Raw genomic sequence first — 19,051 nt, 5'->3', positions numbered from 1 at the left:
TATATGTATGTATTGTTCCCGGTTTTGTACGGACCATGCCCTCTGTCAGGTCGTCCCCATAAAAGCAGCCCCCAGAGCCTTGCTGCCTGGTTTCTTGATTCGCAGGAGGGGGTGGGGGGCAGAGATGCCAGTCTGAGCCCAGTGGTCTCCCGCTAGTGCTACCTCTGACCCTGAGGATCTTTATACTGAGAACCCTTGTTCCCGCAAACTCCGTCTGCCACCATCCCCCCCCCATCCCTTTGGGGCAGGGCTGGGGTTTCTAGAGCTTTCCTTAGGCTCATCGCTTTCCTCTTTTTCAAGGTCTCTGATGGAATTCAAAGGGTGGGTTAGATATAGTAAGGTGAACCCTGAGTCCCTCCCCTGAGAAGTCTAACCTGATGGGGATACCCAGCCCCTAGTTTTCTGGAGGTGCAGCTGGGGGTGGGAGATGATATGTCAGAGCAATTTTGTCCCCAGGGTTCTAGAGAATCCCTCTGGCAGTAGCCAGAGAGGCCTCAAGTAGTCCTAGACCTCTGCTCTGTGCCAGCAGGTCTGGTTGCTAACTCACCAGTTCCAATACCAATGGGTCTGGGAGTCCAGATGCCAGGGTTCCAGGGACAAACTTTAGTGAAATCCCAGACAGAGATGAGAGCAGGGGGCAGTGGGGCCTCTCCTTATTCTGGGAGCTGTGTGCTATGTGTGAGAAAAAAGTACAAGACACTTGTGTTCAGTGGCCTGGCCACCAAGAGGATTCTCACAGTCCCCTTTGCCCTAAAGAATGGAAGTCCCAACATTAGGGCCCTTCAAAGTCACCTTGGTGGGTCCCTGACAAACCCGAGATGAGTGGCCTCCACCAGAACTCCCAGTGGCAGTCAGCTCCTGTGGTGGCCACTCCCTTCTGGTTGGCTCTGTCACACAAGTCTCCTTCATGTCAAGCCAAATTCTGGCTTCCCATAGCTTCATTCCAAAAATCCTAGTTCTACACCTCAGGGCCATATATAACCAGTCCAGTTCTGCCACCCACCTAAGAATCACCTGGCAACCTTGAGATGGTGGCCATGCCTCTCTAGGCATTTTCTCTTACAAGTGGATCTTCCTTGGAACACTGCTGGGAAGACAAATCCAGGTGGCTGAATCCCAGGATCAGAAACCACCAAACCACAAGGTCACAGGTCATATCTCCAGAGTTACAGGTGACTTGGGCCCTGCTCAGGCAACCTGGCCAAGAAGTCCCAAGGAGGACTTCCCTGGTGGCACAGTGGTTGAGAATCCAACTGCCAATGCAGGGGACACGGGTTCGAGCCCTGGTCCGGAAAGATCCCACGTGCGGCGAAACAACTAAGCCCATGAGCCACAACTACTGAGCCTGTGCCCTAGAGCCCATGAACCACAACTGCTGAGCCCGCGTGTTACAACTACTGAGGGCTGTGAGCCTAGAGCCTGTGCTCCGCAACAAGAGAAGCCACCGTGATGAGAAACCCGCGCACTGCAACGAAGAGTAGCCCCCACTCGCCACAACTAGAGAAAGCCTGCACGCAGCAACAAAGACCCAACGCGGCCAAAAATAAATAAATAAACTAAAAAAAAAAAAGTCCCAAGGAGTGAAGTGGCTGGACCTTCCTGGGTGGCGAGGCAGACATGGGGGTTGTGATGAGGGCTTCTGTTGATCTGACCAGAGCAGAGCATCCAGGGTGGGGTCCTGCCCCCGTCTGTCCTGTGTATTAGGTGAGGGGCTTGCACGCCGTATGTTCCAAAAGGTGGAATCCCTTTGGAAAGTAGCCCAAGTCAAAGCCTGAGTGTGGTGTGTGGCTGGGGATGGCGTGTGTAGCTTTGCGAGTTCCTCAGGCCTGAGAGGTGACTCACCTGTGAGCTATGTCCATGTTTGGGGCTATGTCAAGTGGCCATGGGCAAGCCTGTGTGAGGCGTTACCCCAGCCCTGCCAGTTCTTAGGAGCTTGCGTGGGTTTGCCATAGCCCCAACATTCGCCACAAGGGAGGGAACTCAGATGAGGGGAGTTTCCTAGCTCCCAGAAATTTAGGGGGTCCTCCTGGGTCCTATGGTCTATAGACACCCTCCCATAGAATGTGCCCCCAGCATTGACATTACATACCTATCATCTCCCCACACCCTACGGGGGCTATATAGTCAATCCCCCACTCCAGCCTACCACCCAGATTTCACCAAATGCCCACAAACTGTGTTCCCCAGACACAGCCCCAATAAGACCTCCAGAGTCACCACTCCCTCCCCAGATCTCCACAGTCTAGCCAGCAACACATGGCTGCCAGCAGATTCTAAAGACACCCAGAGATGCCAAAACTCCCACAATCTCATTGGAGCTTCAGCCCCTAAGGGTTATTAATTCTGTCCTTACCCATGGTCCCAAGACCATCCGGGCTCAACATGCCACCTCCCAGAGCCCCTCAGAGACCTGGGACTGCAGAGACTTTGGCCACCAGGGAACTCTATCCCTACAGACTGCACACCGCTCCCCTGAGCTCTGGGCCCCTTGCCCAACCTCACCACTTGCTCTTGAACAAACAAAGGGGGTAACAGAAACACCTACCTCATGGGTTTATCGTGAGGGTGACATTAATCATCTGAGAAAAGTGCCTAGCACAGTGCCTGGCACCCCCTGCACCATCTCGGGACCGTAGCTAGCTGTTGATTATTGTATTCTCTCCCCTGGCTGGCCTGCCACCACCTCCAGCTCACCAGGTCCAAGTCTGACCTCATCCCCCCACACCCCCTCCACCTACAGGGCCTCAAGCCAAGACCTGCAGTCATCTAGACCCTTCCTTCTCCCTCTGTGGCCAGCCAGTCCCCAAATCCTGTCAATTTTGATCTTCGTGCCCACTGCCATCACCTCTCAACAGCCTCATGAGTGGTGCCTCAGCCTTCAGGCAGCCTTCTCCAAAGGAGCCGAGGGGTTCTTCCTAAAATGCAAATCAGAGCCCCTCACTCCTCTGTTACTTTTCCCCCTATGGCTGGTAGGATAAAGTGCAAGCCCCCCCCCCACATCCTTCATCTTCCTCTCCTTTCCTCCCTACCCCCACAAGTCCCACTAGCACTTCTACCCTGGCCTGGCCTGCAGAAGTAGCCAACAGGTCACCTCCTCCAGGAATCCTCCTGGATCACTTCCACACAAGCCCCCGCCCCCATCCTCACCCGCCCCCAGGCGAGGCCTGGCTCCCTCTGGTGTGCTCTCCCCGCGCTGAAGTGTCCTCTGTGAACCAAGGTTCACAGCACCCGCTCTCGTGAGGGCCTCCCCACTCGTCCGTCCCCCTGACAACGCTGCGAGCCACGACGGCCCCGGACCACGTCGGCTCTGTTCTCCACGGTCCCCTCGGGCCTCGGCGCATCCGACTGCCCTGTGGACGTCTGTTGAATGGATGAATCAGGAGCCCTCACAGGCCTTGCAGAGGAGGCAAAAGCCCCGTAGGTCCTAAGGTGCGGCCGCATCTCCGGCCGCTCACACCGGCCCCGACTCTCGCGAGCCGAGGAGTAGCGGTAACTAGAATCCCCTCTCCCGGCTTCGCCGGCCGGGGCCGCCTCCTCCCTCCCCCGTGCTCCCGCTGCCTCCGCCCCTCCCTCCCTCCCTCCCTCCCTCCCGTTCTTTGTCTCCCGGGCGCCCGGCCTCCCCGCCATGCGCCCCCTCATCGCCCCTTCCCTGGGGACCCCCGCGGATCCCCGCTGACACGACGCTAAGAGTATCTGCCTGCCAGGCGGGGGACCCCGCGTCCAGCCGGGCGGGGCGGGGAGACGGTTTCTCTCTCTCTCTCTCTCTCTCTCTCTCTCTCTCCCTCCCTCTCCTCTCCTCTCCTCTCCTCTCTTCTCTCTCTCTCTCTCTCTCTCTCTCTCTCTCTCTCACACACACACACACACACACACACACACTCGCACACACACGCACGGAGCATCCTCCCGTCAGGTCTCCTGGTCCAGCCCCTCCCGCCGTGCCTCCTGCTTCCTGCAAACCTTCTCCTTCTCTCTCCGAACTCCCCCACCCCCACCCCCACATTCCCTCCGGCTCCAAGACCCCCCTCGCTGACCCCTACCCCTACTCCCGGGATGGAGCGGATGGAGCCAGCCCGGAGCCCCCCGAGGCCGGGGTGACTGTCCCCCGCCCCTCTCCTGCCTGGCCCCAGCCCCAAACACCATGGGCCTGAGGGGTTTCTGAGGCGCCGGAAGCTGAAGATGACAGATGCTGGAGGTGAGGTATTGGGACCCCAAGAGCCCCAAGGTGGACGGGGAAGCGGAGCGGGGGGTCTCCGGCTTGCGGTGGGAACCCGAGTGGGGTTGGATGGGGCGAAGAGACAAGGACCTTTCTTCTCCTGTCCCTAGGGGGGCCCGCACCGAGCTAGGGTTCTGCGCTGTTAGGAGATGCGGTGGAGGTAGGATTTGTGTCCCTAATCCTCTCCCTCTGCCCGAGGTCCGGAGAGATTATTTTTTTTTAAAAAGCTGGTGTTGGGGGAAGGGGGAGAGCTTAACCCCTTCTTGCCTGGTGCGGAGTTGGACTAATGGATCGGACAGAACTAGCCACTTGGCTCTGATTGGGCGATAGGGGCCCTGAGAGTTCAGAAGGTGCCCTGTCCTCCACACCCACCCCATCTCCAGCGGTGCTTGCTGGATGCCCCCAGCTTGGGCCTTGTGGGAGGGGGTCACCCCTTTCTCTAGCTCCACACTGCCTCCCCCTGCCCCAGCCTCCTCTCCCAACCACCCCTCCCCAGTTGCACTTCTTTCTCGGGCTCCTTCTCCTCTTCCAGGGCCCCTTTCCTCTTTCCTTCCCCACTGAGGGCCGCCTGTCTCCTGGCAGCCGATTCCGCTCTTCTCCACGCCTCCCCAGGGCCTCACTCAGGGCTGCTGGAGCCCCGTCTCTACGCTTCTTCCCCTGGCCCCGCTGCTGCTGCTCTCAGGCTCATCTCCTTCTTGCTCTTTCTTCCTCTTCTCTTCGGCTCTGTAGATTGACTCTCCACCAACCTGTCTCTGTCCTGCTCCCCATTTCCTCTCCAGGGCTTGTGTACCCTTTCTTTGTCTTTCTCCTTCCCCTGGGTCCCAGGAAACTTAGAGTTCACCTACCTCCCTTTCTCATAGGGAAGGGTCAAAGGTTATTGGTGTTCTTCCTCCGGGAATTGGGAAGTTTTGGGAGGAAGGAGTGGCCTGGTAGAGTCAGAGCCCAGACTGTGTCCAGAGAACAGGTTCATTTCCACCTTGTAGTGGTTACCTGGTTTGAATGTGCATGTATGAGTGTGGCATGTGTGTGTGTGTGTGTGTGTGCGTGTGTGTGGAGTGTAATGTTGTAGGAGTGTAAATGGGGGGGATGTCTAATTTTCCAAGGTTCAGTGTTGGAAGGGGGGGTGGGAAGGGCCTGGTGACATTCTGATGTCATGCTTCCCAGAGTTCCCCAAGGGACAGCGTAGGGAGGGTCTCCCATACACACCCTAGGGAGTTAGTTGTTGAAGAAAGCAGTTTGTGCTGAATCAGAATTCATTCGGCACTGATGTGAGCTGGAAGCCCCAGCCCACCCCAGAGGGTACCTGAAAGAGGATGGCATCCACAAGAGGGTCTCCACCCTAAACTGGGACCTTGAATAAAGAGCACATGGGCTCTCCATTCTCAGGTGGTCTAAGAGAGGAAGCACCCTCAGGGAGCCTCCATTCTGATGGGAGAGGCAGTTCTTATCTTCAGAGAGTCCCTCTTCTGATGGGGAATACTGACCCTTCTCCTCAGGAGCTCCCGTCTGATGTGGGGGAGATATGACCCAGTTAGGGAATCAACGAAGTATGAAAAATTACTCATTTCCTAGTGGTGGGGAAGAGTGGATTTAGAAATTATATAGACAAATGAGAGGAGTGAGGGCTATCTAGGACAGCTTTCTGGAGGAAGTGGCAGCTAGGTCCTGGTCAGATGAGCTTTGCGATTGAAGGAGGGAATTTGGTTCATTCTTAGGGGCAGCCTCTCTTCCCATCTACCCCTTCAGGACAGGAAGAGAGGTTCTAGAACTTCTCTGTTACTAGCACCCAGGGTTGAAGAATGACAGGAGGGTTCCTGGAGGGCCCACATCCTGGCTCCTTCTCACACCTCATTTCCTGCTTGCAGCCCCAAGCATCCACAGAGCCTGGGGTGGAGGTAGTTTTGAAGCTTATCCAGTCCTAGCGAGTATGGATCAACTCCCTTACCTCTACCCCTGTCCTTCTCCCAGCAGTGTTCTTTCCTCATGAGCAGGTTCCAAAACTGCAGATCACCACCCAGAATAGAGCTGAGGGGCAGGAGACTGGGGTCAAGGTTGAGTTCTGCCTCTTATCTCCTGCATCTCAGTTTTCCCATCCGTAAAGTGGGGATACTAAGAATCCCAAGCCTGGACAGTTCACAGTGAGATGATATCTATGTAATAACAGAAGAGGAGAATCGGAAAAGACCAAGTAGGCATGTGGCCTAGCTTTCCTACACCTGTCAAATGTGTGGTCTAATGCAGTGCTCTGCCCCATGGGGACCTGAGTGTTAGAAGTAATTGGAGGTCATGTCCCAGGCATGCAGTATGCCCCTGACCCTGAGCTTCCTCCTTCTCCCCTCATCTGGTATTCCCCTGCTTCTCTAACACCCAGGCTTTGGTTTAGGGATGCTGCAATCCTACATCTGCTAGGAAGCCTGCCCAAATTGTTTCAGCTACATATATCCTGCTTTCCCACCTGCCCTTCCTTTCTTACTTCCCACAAAGAAAAGAAAACAAAACAAAACCCCTATCCATCCATATTTCTTCCCAGAACATATTTGATGCATCATAGAGATTTGGCTCTACACTGTTCTGCTATGGGTACTCTTTATACCCTTCTGCATCTGTGAGTCTGTCTTGAACTGTGAGAACTGTGACTTTGTCAAGAACAGTGGCCCTGTTGATGATGCCAGCTTCCTGAACAGCTCATGTTCAGGAAGACAGGTGGTGAGTGCACCAGTGATGAGAGTGGGGGGAGGCAGGACTGGGTGATGGATGGGAAGATGGATGGGTGGATGGTATAAATTGACGGATGTAAAAATGGGTGGATGGTTGGACGGGGTGGATGGTGGATGGATGGGTGGTTGGAAAGATAGATGGTTGGACAGATGATGGATGGGTGAATGAGTGGACAGTGAATAGGCAAGTAGATGCATGGATAAGTAGGGAGGTAAGTAGGTGGGCGGATGGAAGAACCTGGGTTCTCATTCTGATCTTGTCATTAACTTATTATGTGATCTTAGATCAGTCATTCTCCTGTCTCTTTCTTTATTTGTAAAATGAGAGGATTCGATTTAATAGTCTCCAAGATTTCTCCCATATTTGATATTGGACAGCTTATGATGATTAAAAGCTTTTAGGGAATGCTAATGATGGAAGGGCCCAAGACAGTGACGGGGAGAAGTTCAGTGACCCGTGTGGAGGCACTCAGCAAATCAGCTCGGACCAGGGCTGCAGGACAGCCTGTGTCTATACCCTGGACTTGCTTCTACCTCCTGCCTGCCCCAACAATCTGTGCTGTGGTTCAGATGATTTCTCTTTCAGGGGCCAGAGAAAGAGTTGTAAGGAGAGGTGAGGGCCAGAAGGCTAGGAGCAGGTAGCCAGTGGCAGCTCCCTTGCCTGCACCAACCTGAACCTCTTATCCATGGTCTTTTTTTCCTCTTTTTCCTCTTGTCCTCCCAGCTCTCTTAAGTCATGGCTTCTTCAAAGCTCCGAGAACCTGCGGATGAGGTTTTTGGTAAGTTCTGTTTGGCTGTATCTCTAGCCAAGGCTATCGGGCTTTGGGGAAGAGGAGTCCTGGGAACTTCAGTGTGTGTGTGTGTGTGTGTGTGTGTGTGTGTGTGTGTGTATTTTGGCCTTACAGGCTGATTTTTTGTCACCGTTATCTGAGTAGATATCCAATTACAACAACAACGATGATAATAAGGGTCCCCATTTATTAAATGCTTGTCTCATGCCAGGTACTAGGCTAGCACCCCCATTTCACATGCACTGTATCATTTAACCCTCACAACAAGGCTAAGGAGTGTGCCCACTTGTCCTAAGCCTAGGACACGGAGCACATAAGTGACTTGCTTTAAAGATCACACTGCAGGTTAGTGGCAGAGCTGGGACTAAAACTCCAGACTGCCTGACTACCTACTGGCAGCCACTGTGCTGTACACCAGTATTCCCCAGCACAGGTGACACAGGTTACCTCCGAGCTGCATAAATAAGGGACCTCATCTGCATGGATGTGCAGGGAAATCAAAAATGCATAACACACACTCAGCACCTACATCCCCAGGGGCAACCCCAGACCGACCCCCTCTGTTCTCACTGGGGTGCATGGACACCCCCCACACCCCATCATTTACCTCTTGCAGTCTTTCTATTGTGTGGATTAGAGAAAGACCACTGACAGGGCAGAGTTCCCAGCATGCACTGGGGTGGAAAGGCTGTTTACCAGCTGGGTTCGGTGGAGGAGTCAGTGAGCAAAAGAAGGTGGAGGAACGTGGAGGGCGCGGTGGAGGCAGAAAACTCGAGTATGCAGCCCTCAGGACTCTCAGCTGGGAGGGGCTCCTAGCTGTGGAATGCCACAGGGCCTCCAGTTTCTCCTCCCCTGCCTCTCATCTCTACCTTCCTTGCCCTCTCCTCCTCCCCCTTCCCTGCTCACCTCTCTCTCCCCTGTGGCTGCCACAGGCCCTGGCAATGCCAACGCCGCCTGCAGGAACTGCTGCCTCCCGGCTCCTGGGGAACTGTTTCCCGGCCTGGCCTCCCTGGGGCCTGTGCATGGAGGCTTTGCCTCTGGGACGCCCCCAGCCGCGAACTGTCTCTGGGCCTCAGACTCTGAGTCTCTCCATCCCCACACCGGCCCAGCCTGACCCCTAGCCTGGCAGAGGCGAGCTCCCCGTTCCTTGGGCTTTTTGGCCTCCGCTCCCCCCCACCCCCCCACCCCCCCAACGCTTCCTGTTTTCCTTCTCCCTGACCTGCTGAGGTAGCTGCCTGCCTGTCGGCCTTCCTGAAGAGAAAGGCGATGAAATATTCATGACTTCCCACTGTCCAGGGCCGGGCTAACTCCCAGGGAGAGAGGGAGAGGGAGAGCGAGATGATGGGAGGGATGGACAAGGTGATGAGGGCCTGGTAGAGTAAGGGACCAGAGGAGAGGCTGGCCCCACCTTGCCTCAAAAAGCCCCAAGGCCCTTAGGAGTTCCTTTGCTCCCTAGACCCTCCACGGTAAGATGACCATGGTTTTGATGTGGCCCAGATTCAGGTGGAGAGAGCCCTTCTCCATGGCCCAGGGCGGCTGGGCACCAGCTGCGCGCTGGACTGGTCGAGGATGTTCATCAGCTCCCTTCCTGGAGCCCTGCCTACTGTCCTTAACTCCCTCTGCACCCTGGGCCAAACCTTCCTCTCCAAGGAAAGTAAGGGCCTGTAAAGTGAGGGGTTGGACTCACAAGTCACTCCCATCTCTGCCTCAGAGGAGGTAGAGAGGGCTTGGTAGTTACACACTGAGCCTCTGGAGCCAGAGCCGGAAGGCCTATAACCCTGGCCTGCTCTTCACCAGCCCTATAGCCTCAGGCAAATTAAGGCTGCCCTGGGGATTCTTGGAGTCTCTTCCTCCTTGGGTTGTGGGGAGGTTTAAATGAGCTAGTAATTGTAAAACACTTAGAACACTCATATACACATACACTCTCTCACACACGTGTCACACACACACCATTCTATGCCTGTGTTAGTGCAATGAACAAAATAGAGAAATGTTTGCCTTCATGGAGCTGACGTTCTAATGGGTGGAGAGAGACAATAAACTAAATTAGTAAAATATATGGTATGCCAGAGAATGACAAATGATATAGGAAAAAATTTAGCAGTGGGGGTTTGGGGGGGTATTCTTTTTTTTTTTTTTTTAAATGTGTATCCTTTTTAATAAATTTATTTATTTATTTATTTATTTATGGCTGTGTTGGGTCTTTGTTTCTGTGCGAGGGCTTTCTCCAGTTGCGGAGAGCGGGGGCCATTCTTCATCGCGGTGCGCGGGCCTCTCACTGTCGCGGCCTCTCCCGTTGCGGAGCACAGGCTCCAGAGGCGTAGGCTCAGTAGTTGTGGCTCACGGGCTTAGTTGCTCCGCGGCATGTGGGATCTTCCCAGACCAGGGCTCGAACCCGCGTCCCCTGCATTGGCAGGCAGATTCTTAACCACTGCGCCACCAGGGAAGCCCCTGGGGGGTATTCTAAATTGGGTGGTCTCTCAGTGAGAGAAAGCATTTAAGCAGAGACTTGAAGGAGGTGAGAGAGAGAACTGTGCAGAAATCTGTGGCAAGAGCCTTGCAGGAAAGGGAAGAGGAAGTGCAAAGGCCCTGAGGTGCAGGATAGCTGGTGTAAGGAAGAGCCAGGAGGCCAGGGTGGCTGGAGCAGAGGGAAGAAGAGGGAGAGAGTCACTGAGCTGCCTGAGTCTGGAGGCCATGGTAAGAACTCGGCTTCTCACTCTGTGAGAGATGGAAGTCACTGGAGGGTTCTGAGTGGAGGGAGGAGTGACACGGGCTGACATGTTTTATCAGGATCACTCTGGCTGCTGGGTTGAAAATAGACTGTAAATGGGAAAGGGAGGTGGAGGGAAGACCAGCCGGGATGATCTGTAATAATGGAGGCAAGAGGTGGTAGTGACCTAGACCAGGAATGCTGTGTGTTCTCCCTCTCCTTTCCTCTCCCCTCCTCCTTCCCCCCACATGTATGCATGTATGTAAGTGTGTGTATATACAGACACATATACACAATATTTTACTGTGGGAAGTCAAAAGTAGAGAGACTAGCACAATGTACCCCATCATACGCTTACGTACTCATCACTCAACCTCAACCATCATCAACTCATGGACAGTCTTGTTTCATCTACATCCCCTTCCACTCTCCACTCCTAGTCTCCTGGATTATTTTGAACCTAACCCAAAACATCATGTCATTTCACCATAAATATTTCAGCATGTCTAGATATATTTCCAAAGTAGAGCTAACAGGAATTGTGGATGGATCAGTTTGCAGGGTGAGAGGGAGAGGGAGGAGTCACCGGTGACTCCAGGGGTTTGGCCTGAGCAGCTGGAAGGATGGAGATGCCATTCACTGAGATGGGCAGACCAGGCAGCTTAGGGGGTGGGGAGGTCAGGAGTCCAATTGTGACATATACATTGAAGATGCCCATTGGACATCCAAGTGGAGGTGTCAAGTAGGCAGCTGGATACATGAATTACCAACTGGGTCTGAGAGGAGTGACTGGGTGGACAGTGGGGCCTTTCAGTGAGCCAGGGACAGAGAACCAGTTTGAGGCAAGGTGGTGGGTTCGTTTGATGGGTTGAGTTTGAGGTCCCTGGGTGATTTTGACATGGTAAGTTCCCTGGCAGGTGCTGAGGTGCCCAGACTTGGAATTCAGGGGAGGGATCAGAGTTGGAAATAGGTATAGGTAGTAGTTCAGCCACTGGGGTGGCTTAGGAGGTGTCTTCAGACAAGAGAAAGAGGAGCAGGCAAGGCAGGGCCTTGAGTGATGGGATGGGGTCCCTGAGATCATGAGGGGTGGAGTGGTGAAGAAAGGTCTTAACCCTTGCTGAGGTCTGGGAAGAACCTGTTCTGCCTGGAGAAGCTCAGGGTCACTGCAGAGTGAAGGCTGCATTCTCCGGTGGAGCAAATGGAAAGTGAAACTTGGAGCAGTAGGGTCTATGCATAATCTGTTGGGTTTGCCTACTCTTCCGCCATGTCCTCATCCAGGACCTAGCCCTGGGCCACGGACCCCAGGACGGGAGAGACAGGATTCAGGGGTCTGTAGGCTTTCCTCTCTGCCACCACCACTGGCTTTTGCGGGTCCCTCTGCTCCAGTTAACTGTGAGCCCTCTAGATGCTCAGCAGTGCTGTCTCTGAGTGTGACCTTGAGCATGGCACAGCAAGCCAGTGTCTCCAGCATGGCCAATCTCTGGAGCTAGACTAGCCAGGCTCAAATCCCAGACCATTGCTAGCTGCTGGCCTCAGTCAAGAGACTTAACCTCTCTGATCCTCAGTTTGCTCAGCTGTGAAATGTACATAACAGCTGTCCCTAGCCTGTGGGTTGTTCTGAGTAGACAAGGTGATGTATGTACGTTCTGGCGTGTAGTTGGCACTTCTTCAGTGGTAGCAATTACAACCATGCTCTCTCCGGCCTCATCCTCCAGTCCTTCCTTCCACAAACCTGCCCTCCCATTGCCCTGGAGGTGCCCCGCCCCCAGCTTCCCTTCCTCCCAGCATTGCATATACCAGTTTTGCCAACCTCCTCTCTTGTAAACTCCCATCCAGACCTTAAGACCCAGCTTTGGTGTTTCCTCCTCCAACCCATCCAAACAGAGCCACCCTGTCCTCTGTGCCTGTGAGAGGTTCCATCACACACTGTATGTATGAGCTGACATGTCCAGCTCCCTGCGAGACTGTGAAAGACCCAGCTCTCCATCTCATAGGACTATCAGTGCCCTGCGCTTGGAGACATTTGTTGAATGCCTGGGTGTGAGTGCAGGTGGCCACTTGAGGTGGGCCTCCGGGATTGCTGTCCTCATGTGTCTGGTCTCTGCCCCTCTTCCCCGGTTTGCAGACCTGGACTTGGCTGTGCCAGAGACCGTCAGACTGGACAGCAGTTTACACAAGGCCCGAGCCCAACTACTGGCCAAGGGCCGGAGACACAGGCCCTCCCGCTCGAGGCTTCGGGACAGTGCCAGCTCTGCAGAGGATGGTGAAGGCTCCGATGGGCCCGGAGGCAAGGTTGGGGCAATCCACCCAATCGCACATACCCCACCCACCCTTCTTGCCCCTGGATAATCCCTCCAAACCACTCTTCCAGGGAAACCACACCCCTAGACTTCTGACGTAATAAGGCTAACAAATATTAGCTGCAGTTCAATTCTGGCTCATCTCATCCTTTCAAGGAAGGTATTATCCCCATCTTCCAGACGAGGAAATTGAGGCTCTGAGAGGTTCACTAACAAAGTCACACAGTTAGTAAGTGAAGGAGGTGGGATCCAGCCCCAGCCTATGTGACCGTAAGTCCCATTTCCCACCTCTCGCTGCCCAGCCACCTCTAGACCCAAGGCACGAGGAAACCCTCCCTCCAGGCCCCGTAAGGACCTAGGAGCCCGGGCTCCCCTCCGGGAAGAGGGGAGGAGGGTTGGCGGTGAGCGGCTGCCCCTTCCCCAGGTGACCGATGGCTGCGGGAGCCCCCTGCGCCGGCTGCGCTCGCCTCTGCACTCGGGCCCGGGGTCCCCAGCCGGGAGCTCCTTCTGCCTGGAGCCCCCGGGGTTGCGGCGCAGCCTGGACGAGGACGAGCCGCCGCCCTCGCCGCTCGCACGCTACCGGCCCCTGCACAACGCCGCCTCGCACGAGGGCCTGGCCGCCGCCTCCTGCTCGCCGCCGCGCTCCGCGCCCTCGTCCGACAGCTCGCCCAGCTTCGTGCGCCGCCATCCCCGCGCCGAGCCGCACAGCGAAGGTGAGCGACGGGCGGCGCGGCGCCCCCTGCTGGCAAGCGGTCCCCTGGGCGCCGAAGTGCGTGGCGGGATCCGAGGGGCAGTGTGGCTGGGGAATAAAGACTACGGTTCTTTCACTAATTTCCCGAGCGCCTTAATATGTGCCAGACACTGCTGGGCACTGAGACAAGAAGAGCAAGCAGATGCAGCTCTCGTGCTCACGGGGCTTATAGGTTCGAGGAGAAGCAATCAAATCATCCATTGATTAAGCGTATAGTTACAAGGTGTATTAAGTGCCATGTGAGAAACAGTGCGCGGGGCGGGAGAGCATGTATCAGCGTGAAAGCATCCTGGGAGCAGTTGGGAGCATCCTGGAAGGCTTCTCTGAGGAAGTGACATGTGAGCCAAGATTAGAAGGTTGGCTACAAGTTGGACAAGATAAAATTAACAGTAAAGAGTAGTGGTCCCTACTTTTTCAGAGTGGTTTATTGTTTGTATAAGGCTTTCATCAACATCCTATTAGGTCTCATGAAATAGGCAGTGTCATTATCCGCATATTTGAGATGCAGGAAGCTCAGAAGGTAGTGACTTGTCCTAGGTCACACAGCTAGTGAAGGGCACCAGAGCCAGGTTGCCTGATTCTAAGTCAAGAGAATTCCTGCCACCTCACTGGCAGCTGGAAGAGGCAGACAAGCCACCACACAGGCTACTTCCTTCCTTCTCTTCCACAAAAGATGACAGCCGGGATGCCAGCCCACCTGAGCCCGCCAGCCCTACCATTGGCCTGGATAAGAAGACTCGCCGAAAGTTCCTGGACCTGGGGTGAGTGGAAGAGGGGCCAAGAACAAAGGCTTGGGGATGGGGTGGCATAGTGGGCAACACTGTCCCACTCCCCCTTGCCCTCGCCACAGGGTCACCTTACGCCGAGCATCCACTAGCAAGAGCCGGAAGGAGAAGGGCAGCAACCGCCTGTCCATGGGCAGCAGGTAAGAGTACCCACAGCCCCTCAGCCACAGCTTTTGCCCCCAGCTCCCTGTGGGCCCCAGCCCTTGCCTTGGTGCCCACACCCATGCAGGGCACTCTCTCCACAGGGAGTCGGTGGAAGGGTCCGGCAGGTCAGGGGGCTCCCCGTTCCTGCCCTTTTCCTGGTTCACAGACAGTGGCAAGGGCTCGGCGTGTTCTGGCAGCACCACCTCCCCGGCCTGCTCCCCTAAACACGAGGGCTTCAGCCCTAAGAAGTCAGCTTCTCAGGTGAGTCCGTGGCCTTTTGGCCCCCATACTGGCCCCCAGACTCAGGTGACATGAAGACATACTTCACCCTGGCTTGGGCTGGGATCCAGGCATCCCTGGAGTCCATTTGTCTGTCCATGGAGCCATTCAGTGATCCATTAATTCATCCAGTTTCTGAGTTCAGGCATTCACTCATTCACTTGTTTATATGCTGAGTGGTTCCTTCATTGATTCGTTCACTGCTGCCTCCATGATCCCCTAGTACACACCCAGCCTGAGAGCTCCTCTATCCCTGCTAACTCTTCTGCCTGGCTCAGTTCTGGCCCCATGTCCTGTCTTAGGAGCTGGGCTACATGTGTGGTGTGGAGATGCTTAGGGGAAGCAGAGATGAACAGGACCCCAACCTAGCTAGTGCTCAGAAAGTTCACAACCCTGTGGGAGAAGTGAGACCGAGGAGCAGAAGCAAGAATGAGCATGTTTACATTCACCAGGACTCCGCAGTCTACAAAGCTCCGAGTGCATGTTTTTGCTTTACTCTCACAAAGGCTCAGTGAAGTGGGGAAGGCACACTCACCCCCATTGTACAGATGAGCAAATGCAGGCCCAGACTGAAGGGATTTGCCTACAGACTCAGTTGGATTTAGGTGCCAGGCTCTATGACCCCCAGCCCTGTGCTTGTTCTGTGATTCTGTTCCTTATGGGCAGCCGGGTCAGAAGAGATCAGAAAACTGGAAATTCAGGGGAGAAGGGGTCCCTCCCTTTCTTCCTTCCCTTGTGCTGGGCCCTGGTGAACAGACACAGCCCAGGCCCTCACAGAGCTCACAGTCCAGTGAGGACAAAGACATCTAACCAGGTTTTTACAAGCCAGGGTGCTAGAGGCCATGCTGGGGAGGCACAAGGCAGAGACGTCTGACCCAGCGCGAGGGAATCCCAGTCAGCTGTCTAGAAAGCGACACCAGTCTGACCTCCTCCATTCCTGCTAACTACTCTGCCTGGCTCAGTTCTAGCCCCACATCCTCCCAGAGGCCTCAGATCCGATGCCTCACACAAGTCACCACGCCCTGTGTGCCCGCCTAGCTCCTGGTTCGTGTACAAGGGCCCTGAGCAACTCCTGGTGCCCAGCCCTGGACTTCAGCTTCATCTGGATGGGGGTGATGGGTCGGGGGTGACTGCCTTGCGCTTGGAGGTGAGATCTCTCCTCAGCAGCATGCCCCCCTCCTGTCTAGGAATCCACTCTGAGTGATGACTCCACACCCCCCAGCAGCAGCCCCAAGATTCCAAGTGGTCCCCGGCAGGCGGCCAAGTGTTCCTACCCCTACCACACACTGTCCCAGTCTTCGGACGAGGTAAGCAGGCCCTGACGTCTGACATAGCCAGGTGTGCGGGCCACAGGCCACGCCTTCCCCCCTCACGCTCCTTGGTCTCCGCCCCAGTTTCTGGATGAACCTCTCCCCACCATCTACCACTGGACCAGTCAGCAGGTGGGCCAGTGGCTGCACAGCCTCAACCTGGAGCAGTATGCCGCTGAGTTTGCTGCGAGGCAGGTGGATGGGCCGCAGCTACTGCAGCTGGATGGAAGCAAACTGAAGGTGGGTTAGAGTACAAGGGCCAAGACCCAGCCGGAGCCTGAGGCAACCTTCAAGAATTAGGATCCCCTCCCTCATCCTGACCTTTCCACTCCCTTTAAGACCACTGCCCTGGCCTCTGACCTCTAGGCAAGATCCTCGGCCTGACTGTTGCTCTCTAGCATGGGTTCCTAGTCTGACTCCAGCCCAATTCCTCAGTTTGACCTTCAAGCTCCAGCCTAAGTCTCCAGGTTGACCTCTGACCTTGAAGACTATCCTATCATCTGACTCTTGACTCTAATCAGTCTCCCCTGGTCATCTCACCTGATTCTTGGAGTCTTAGTCTCCAAGACTAAGAATCTTGGAGGCTGGTGGTTGTGGGAGGGAACAAGTCGGGGGAGGGGGGGGCGGCAGGGGGTGTCTTTCTGATCTCTGTACTGGGGGTTTCTGGCCTGTTGTGCACCCTCTGCTGAGCTGCTTGGGGAAGCAGTGGTGCGAAGAGCCCCCCAGGAAGTCTCTGGAATGGAGAGGGGACTCAGCTACTGACTAGCTGTGTGACCTTGGACATTTTGCTCCCCGTCTCTGGGCCTCAGGGGATCAGGCAGGGTCATGCCAAGGTTGAAATCCTGAGTGGAGGAGTGGGAGCCAAGGATTGGGGTGGGGAGGGGGCAAAGGCCCTGGAACCCTCTACCCTCATCTCTCCCAATCACTCCCATTCCAAATTCTTGCCCTGAGGGTTCTGATCCATCAGCAAGTCTGGGAGGTGCAGGCTGAGGGCTGGCAGAGCTCCAGAGAGAGTACACCTGGGGCACAGAGAACCTGGGGCTTGGGTTGGCCAGGCCTGGGTGGCTCCGGGGCTCTTCCCCTCACCCTTGGATTCCTCCCCCAGAGCCTGGGGCTCAGCAACTCACATGACCGGGCGCTAGTGAAGCGGAAGTTGAAGGAGCTGGCAGCGGCCGCCGAGAAGGAGCGCAAGGCCCAGGAGAAGGCTGCGCGGCAGCGTGAGAAGCTCCGGCGCAGGGAGCAGGAGGCCAAGAGGAGCTAGCGGGACGGGCGGGCAGGCACTGGCGGCTGCTGGGCTCTGAGGGCACAGGCGGCCCGGGGAAGTGGGGCCTGGGCACCAGGCTTGGGCTGGCCTGGCCCCATGCTCTCAGGAGGAACAGCCCTCTCACCCTGTCTTCTGTCTGGACCCAGATTCCTCAGAAAGGGAGACCCCAGGGGGAGGACCCAGTAATAAATCCCATTTCAAGGACTTGTTTGGCACAGAGTTCCTGGGGGAAGTGGCAGATTATGCGCAGAGAAGCCAGGGCTGAAGCAAGTCTGGGAGCCCAGAAGTGCCTGAGTCATTCTGACCCTCTGCCCTCAGGCCATGGTGGTCCTGGGACCAGCAGTGAATTAGGAGGCCTGCTTACCTTCCAGAAGCCCTGGGCTCAGAGAGGTGGGCTGGGCATCTCTGCAGGAGCAGGTAGATAAAGCAGTTCCTTTCCAGCTCTCCCAGATGACTGTGTGTCAGGAGAGCTCTGTTCTGCTCCGCAGGGAGGCTGGTGGGCCTGCAGCAAGTTGCACGCGAGGTAGGCTCCCAGTCTGCACTCCTCAACAGGAGAGCAGAGAAAGCAGCATGATTGCCCCACATCATCTTTGCAAGGACTTTAGGAGAAGGGAGGAGGCAAAGCTCCTCCTCTTCCCTGTCCCTGTCCTGTGGGTCTCAGTGGTGAGATAATGCCCTTGCAGGTCTGCCCCTCCTGAGGCCCATTCAAAGCCTGGTCTTTGACCCACTCTCCAAGCTGGGCCCACTTCTGCTGCTCCCTCAGAGGCCACCTGGGCCCTCCCTGAGGACAGAGCAAACTTGGGAGCTGGTGGCCACAGAAGACACCCCCTACCAATGCCTAGATGGTCCTGAACTGGTGAATCCTCATCCCAGCCAAGCAGAGAGGCAAAATCTGGGAGGTCCCCTGGAAGCTGCTAAATTGGAAAGGTTCCTCAGCCATCCCCCATCTGCCCTGGTCCCTAGCGAGGCCTCAGTGGGTTCCAGAACTGGCAGACGGTGCAGGCTCCAGTTCCTGGGCCACAGGGAGGGGTGGGGCCAGCTCCCTGGGTGGGGGTGGAGTCTATCCCAGCAGCCCAGAGCAAGCCATCTGTCCTTGTAGGGAGGGAGTGTGCAGGTACGGTGCTGGCCAGAGGCTAGCCCAGCTTCTGGAGCACTGGCCGGAGTTAACAATGAGGCCAGGGGCCTCCGATTAGAGACCTCCCTCCACCTCCTCCCATCCGCCTGGAGCGGTGGACAGGACCCGATGCATGCCTACTCCCCTCGTTCCAGCCCAAGCGCTGTGGCCTGAGGGCTACCCCTATTCCTGGGTCTCAGTCCTTTCCTCCTCTCTGCTATCTGTGCCGGGAGAGGGGCTTCAGAGAGGGGACTGAGATATGGGGGCATCAGTACCATCTGGGCCCAGAGGAGGGGCCAGTGGGGAAGGTGAAAAGTTCCCAGGTCCTTGAAGCCATCAGGAGTTATCTGGGTGCCCACCTGCATGTGAAGGGGGAGGCGGTACTCAGTTTATTTCAATAAACACTTATGATGTGCCAGTGACCTTTCTGTCTGCCCCAGCTGGGGGTTGGGCTGGGCCCCGAATGTGGGAGGCCACAGTTCTGTCCCTGGGTGCTGCACTGTCAAGTGCTCTGAATGGACAGCTGTGGCCGCTGGTATACTCGGCACGCACTGAACCATGTCCTGAGCTGGGATCAGGTGTCCCGAGAGCGTCATGTGTTGGTCACAGGGACTGCAGTCTGTATGCGTTTATATGTGAGGATCTCCCTCCCCCAGGAAAGCAGCGGGGCTGC

At 55.8% G+C, this 19,051-nt stretch overlaps 1 protein-coding gene across 3 annotated transcripts; it reads left to right on the top strand.

The window, feature by feature from the left end:
* The first annotated feature begins 3,592 nt into the window (after positions 1-3,592).
* On the top strand, positions 3,593-18,789 carry SAMD14 (sterile alpha motif domain containing 14). 3 transcript variants are annotated; one of them, XM_061177062.1, is made up of 11 exons: positions 4,172-4,192; positions 6,744-6,919; positions 7,655-7,709; positions 12,557-12,723; positions 13,156-13,444; positions 14,156-14,243; positions 14,333-14,407; positions 14,513-14,672; positions 15,878-15,997; positions 16,085-16,240; positions 17,106-18,789. In XM_061177062.1, exons 3-11 carry the CDS (start codon positions 7,667-7,669, stop codon positions 17,259-17,261), a joined length of 1,254 nt encoding a protein of 417 aa, XP_061033045.1. In that variant the 5' UTR covers positions 4,172-4,192; positions 6,744-6,919; positions 7,655-7,666; the 3' UTR covers positions 17,262-18,789. The 3 variants fall into 3 exon arrangements, with proteins under 3 accessions (XP_061033044.1, XP_061033046.1, XP_061033045.1); XM_061177061.1 differs by lacking the exon at positions 6,744-6,919 and having other exon boundaries at positions 3,593-4,192; XM_061177063.1 differs by lacking the exons at positions 6,744-6,919; positions 7,655-7,709 and having other exon boundaries at positions 3,593-4,192.
* Positions 18,790-19,051: the final 262 nt, after the last annotated feature.

This window comes from Eubalaena glacialis, chromosome 19 (genome assembly GCF_028564815.1).
Source record: "Eubalaena glacialis isolate mEubGla1 chromosome 19, mEubGla1.1.hap2.+ XY, whole genome shotgun sequence".
Lineage (NCBI taxonomy): Eukaryota > Metazoa > Chordata > Mammalia > Artiodactyla > Balaenidae > Eubalaena > Eubalaena glacialis.
The sequence above is the reverse complement of the archived record's forward strand: the minus strand, read 5'-3'. Positions and strand labels throughout refer to the sequence as shown.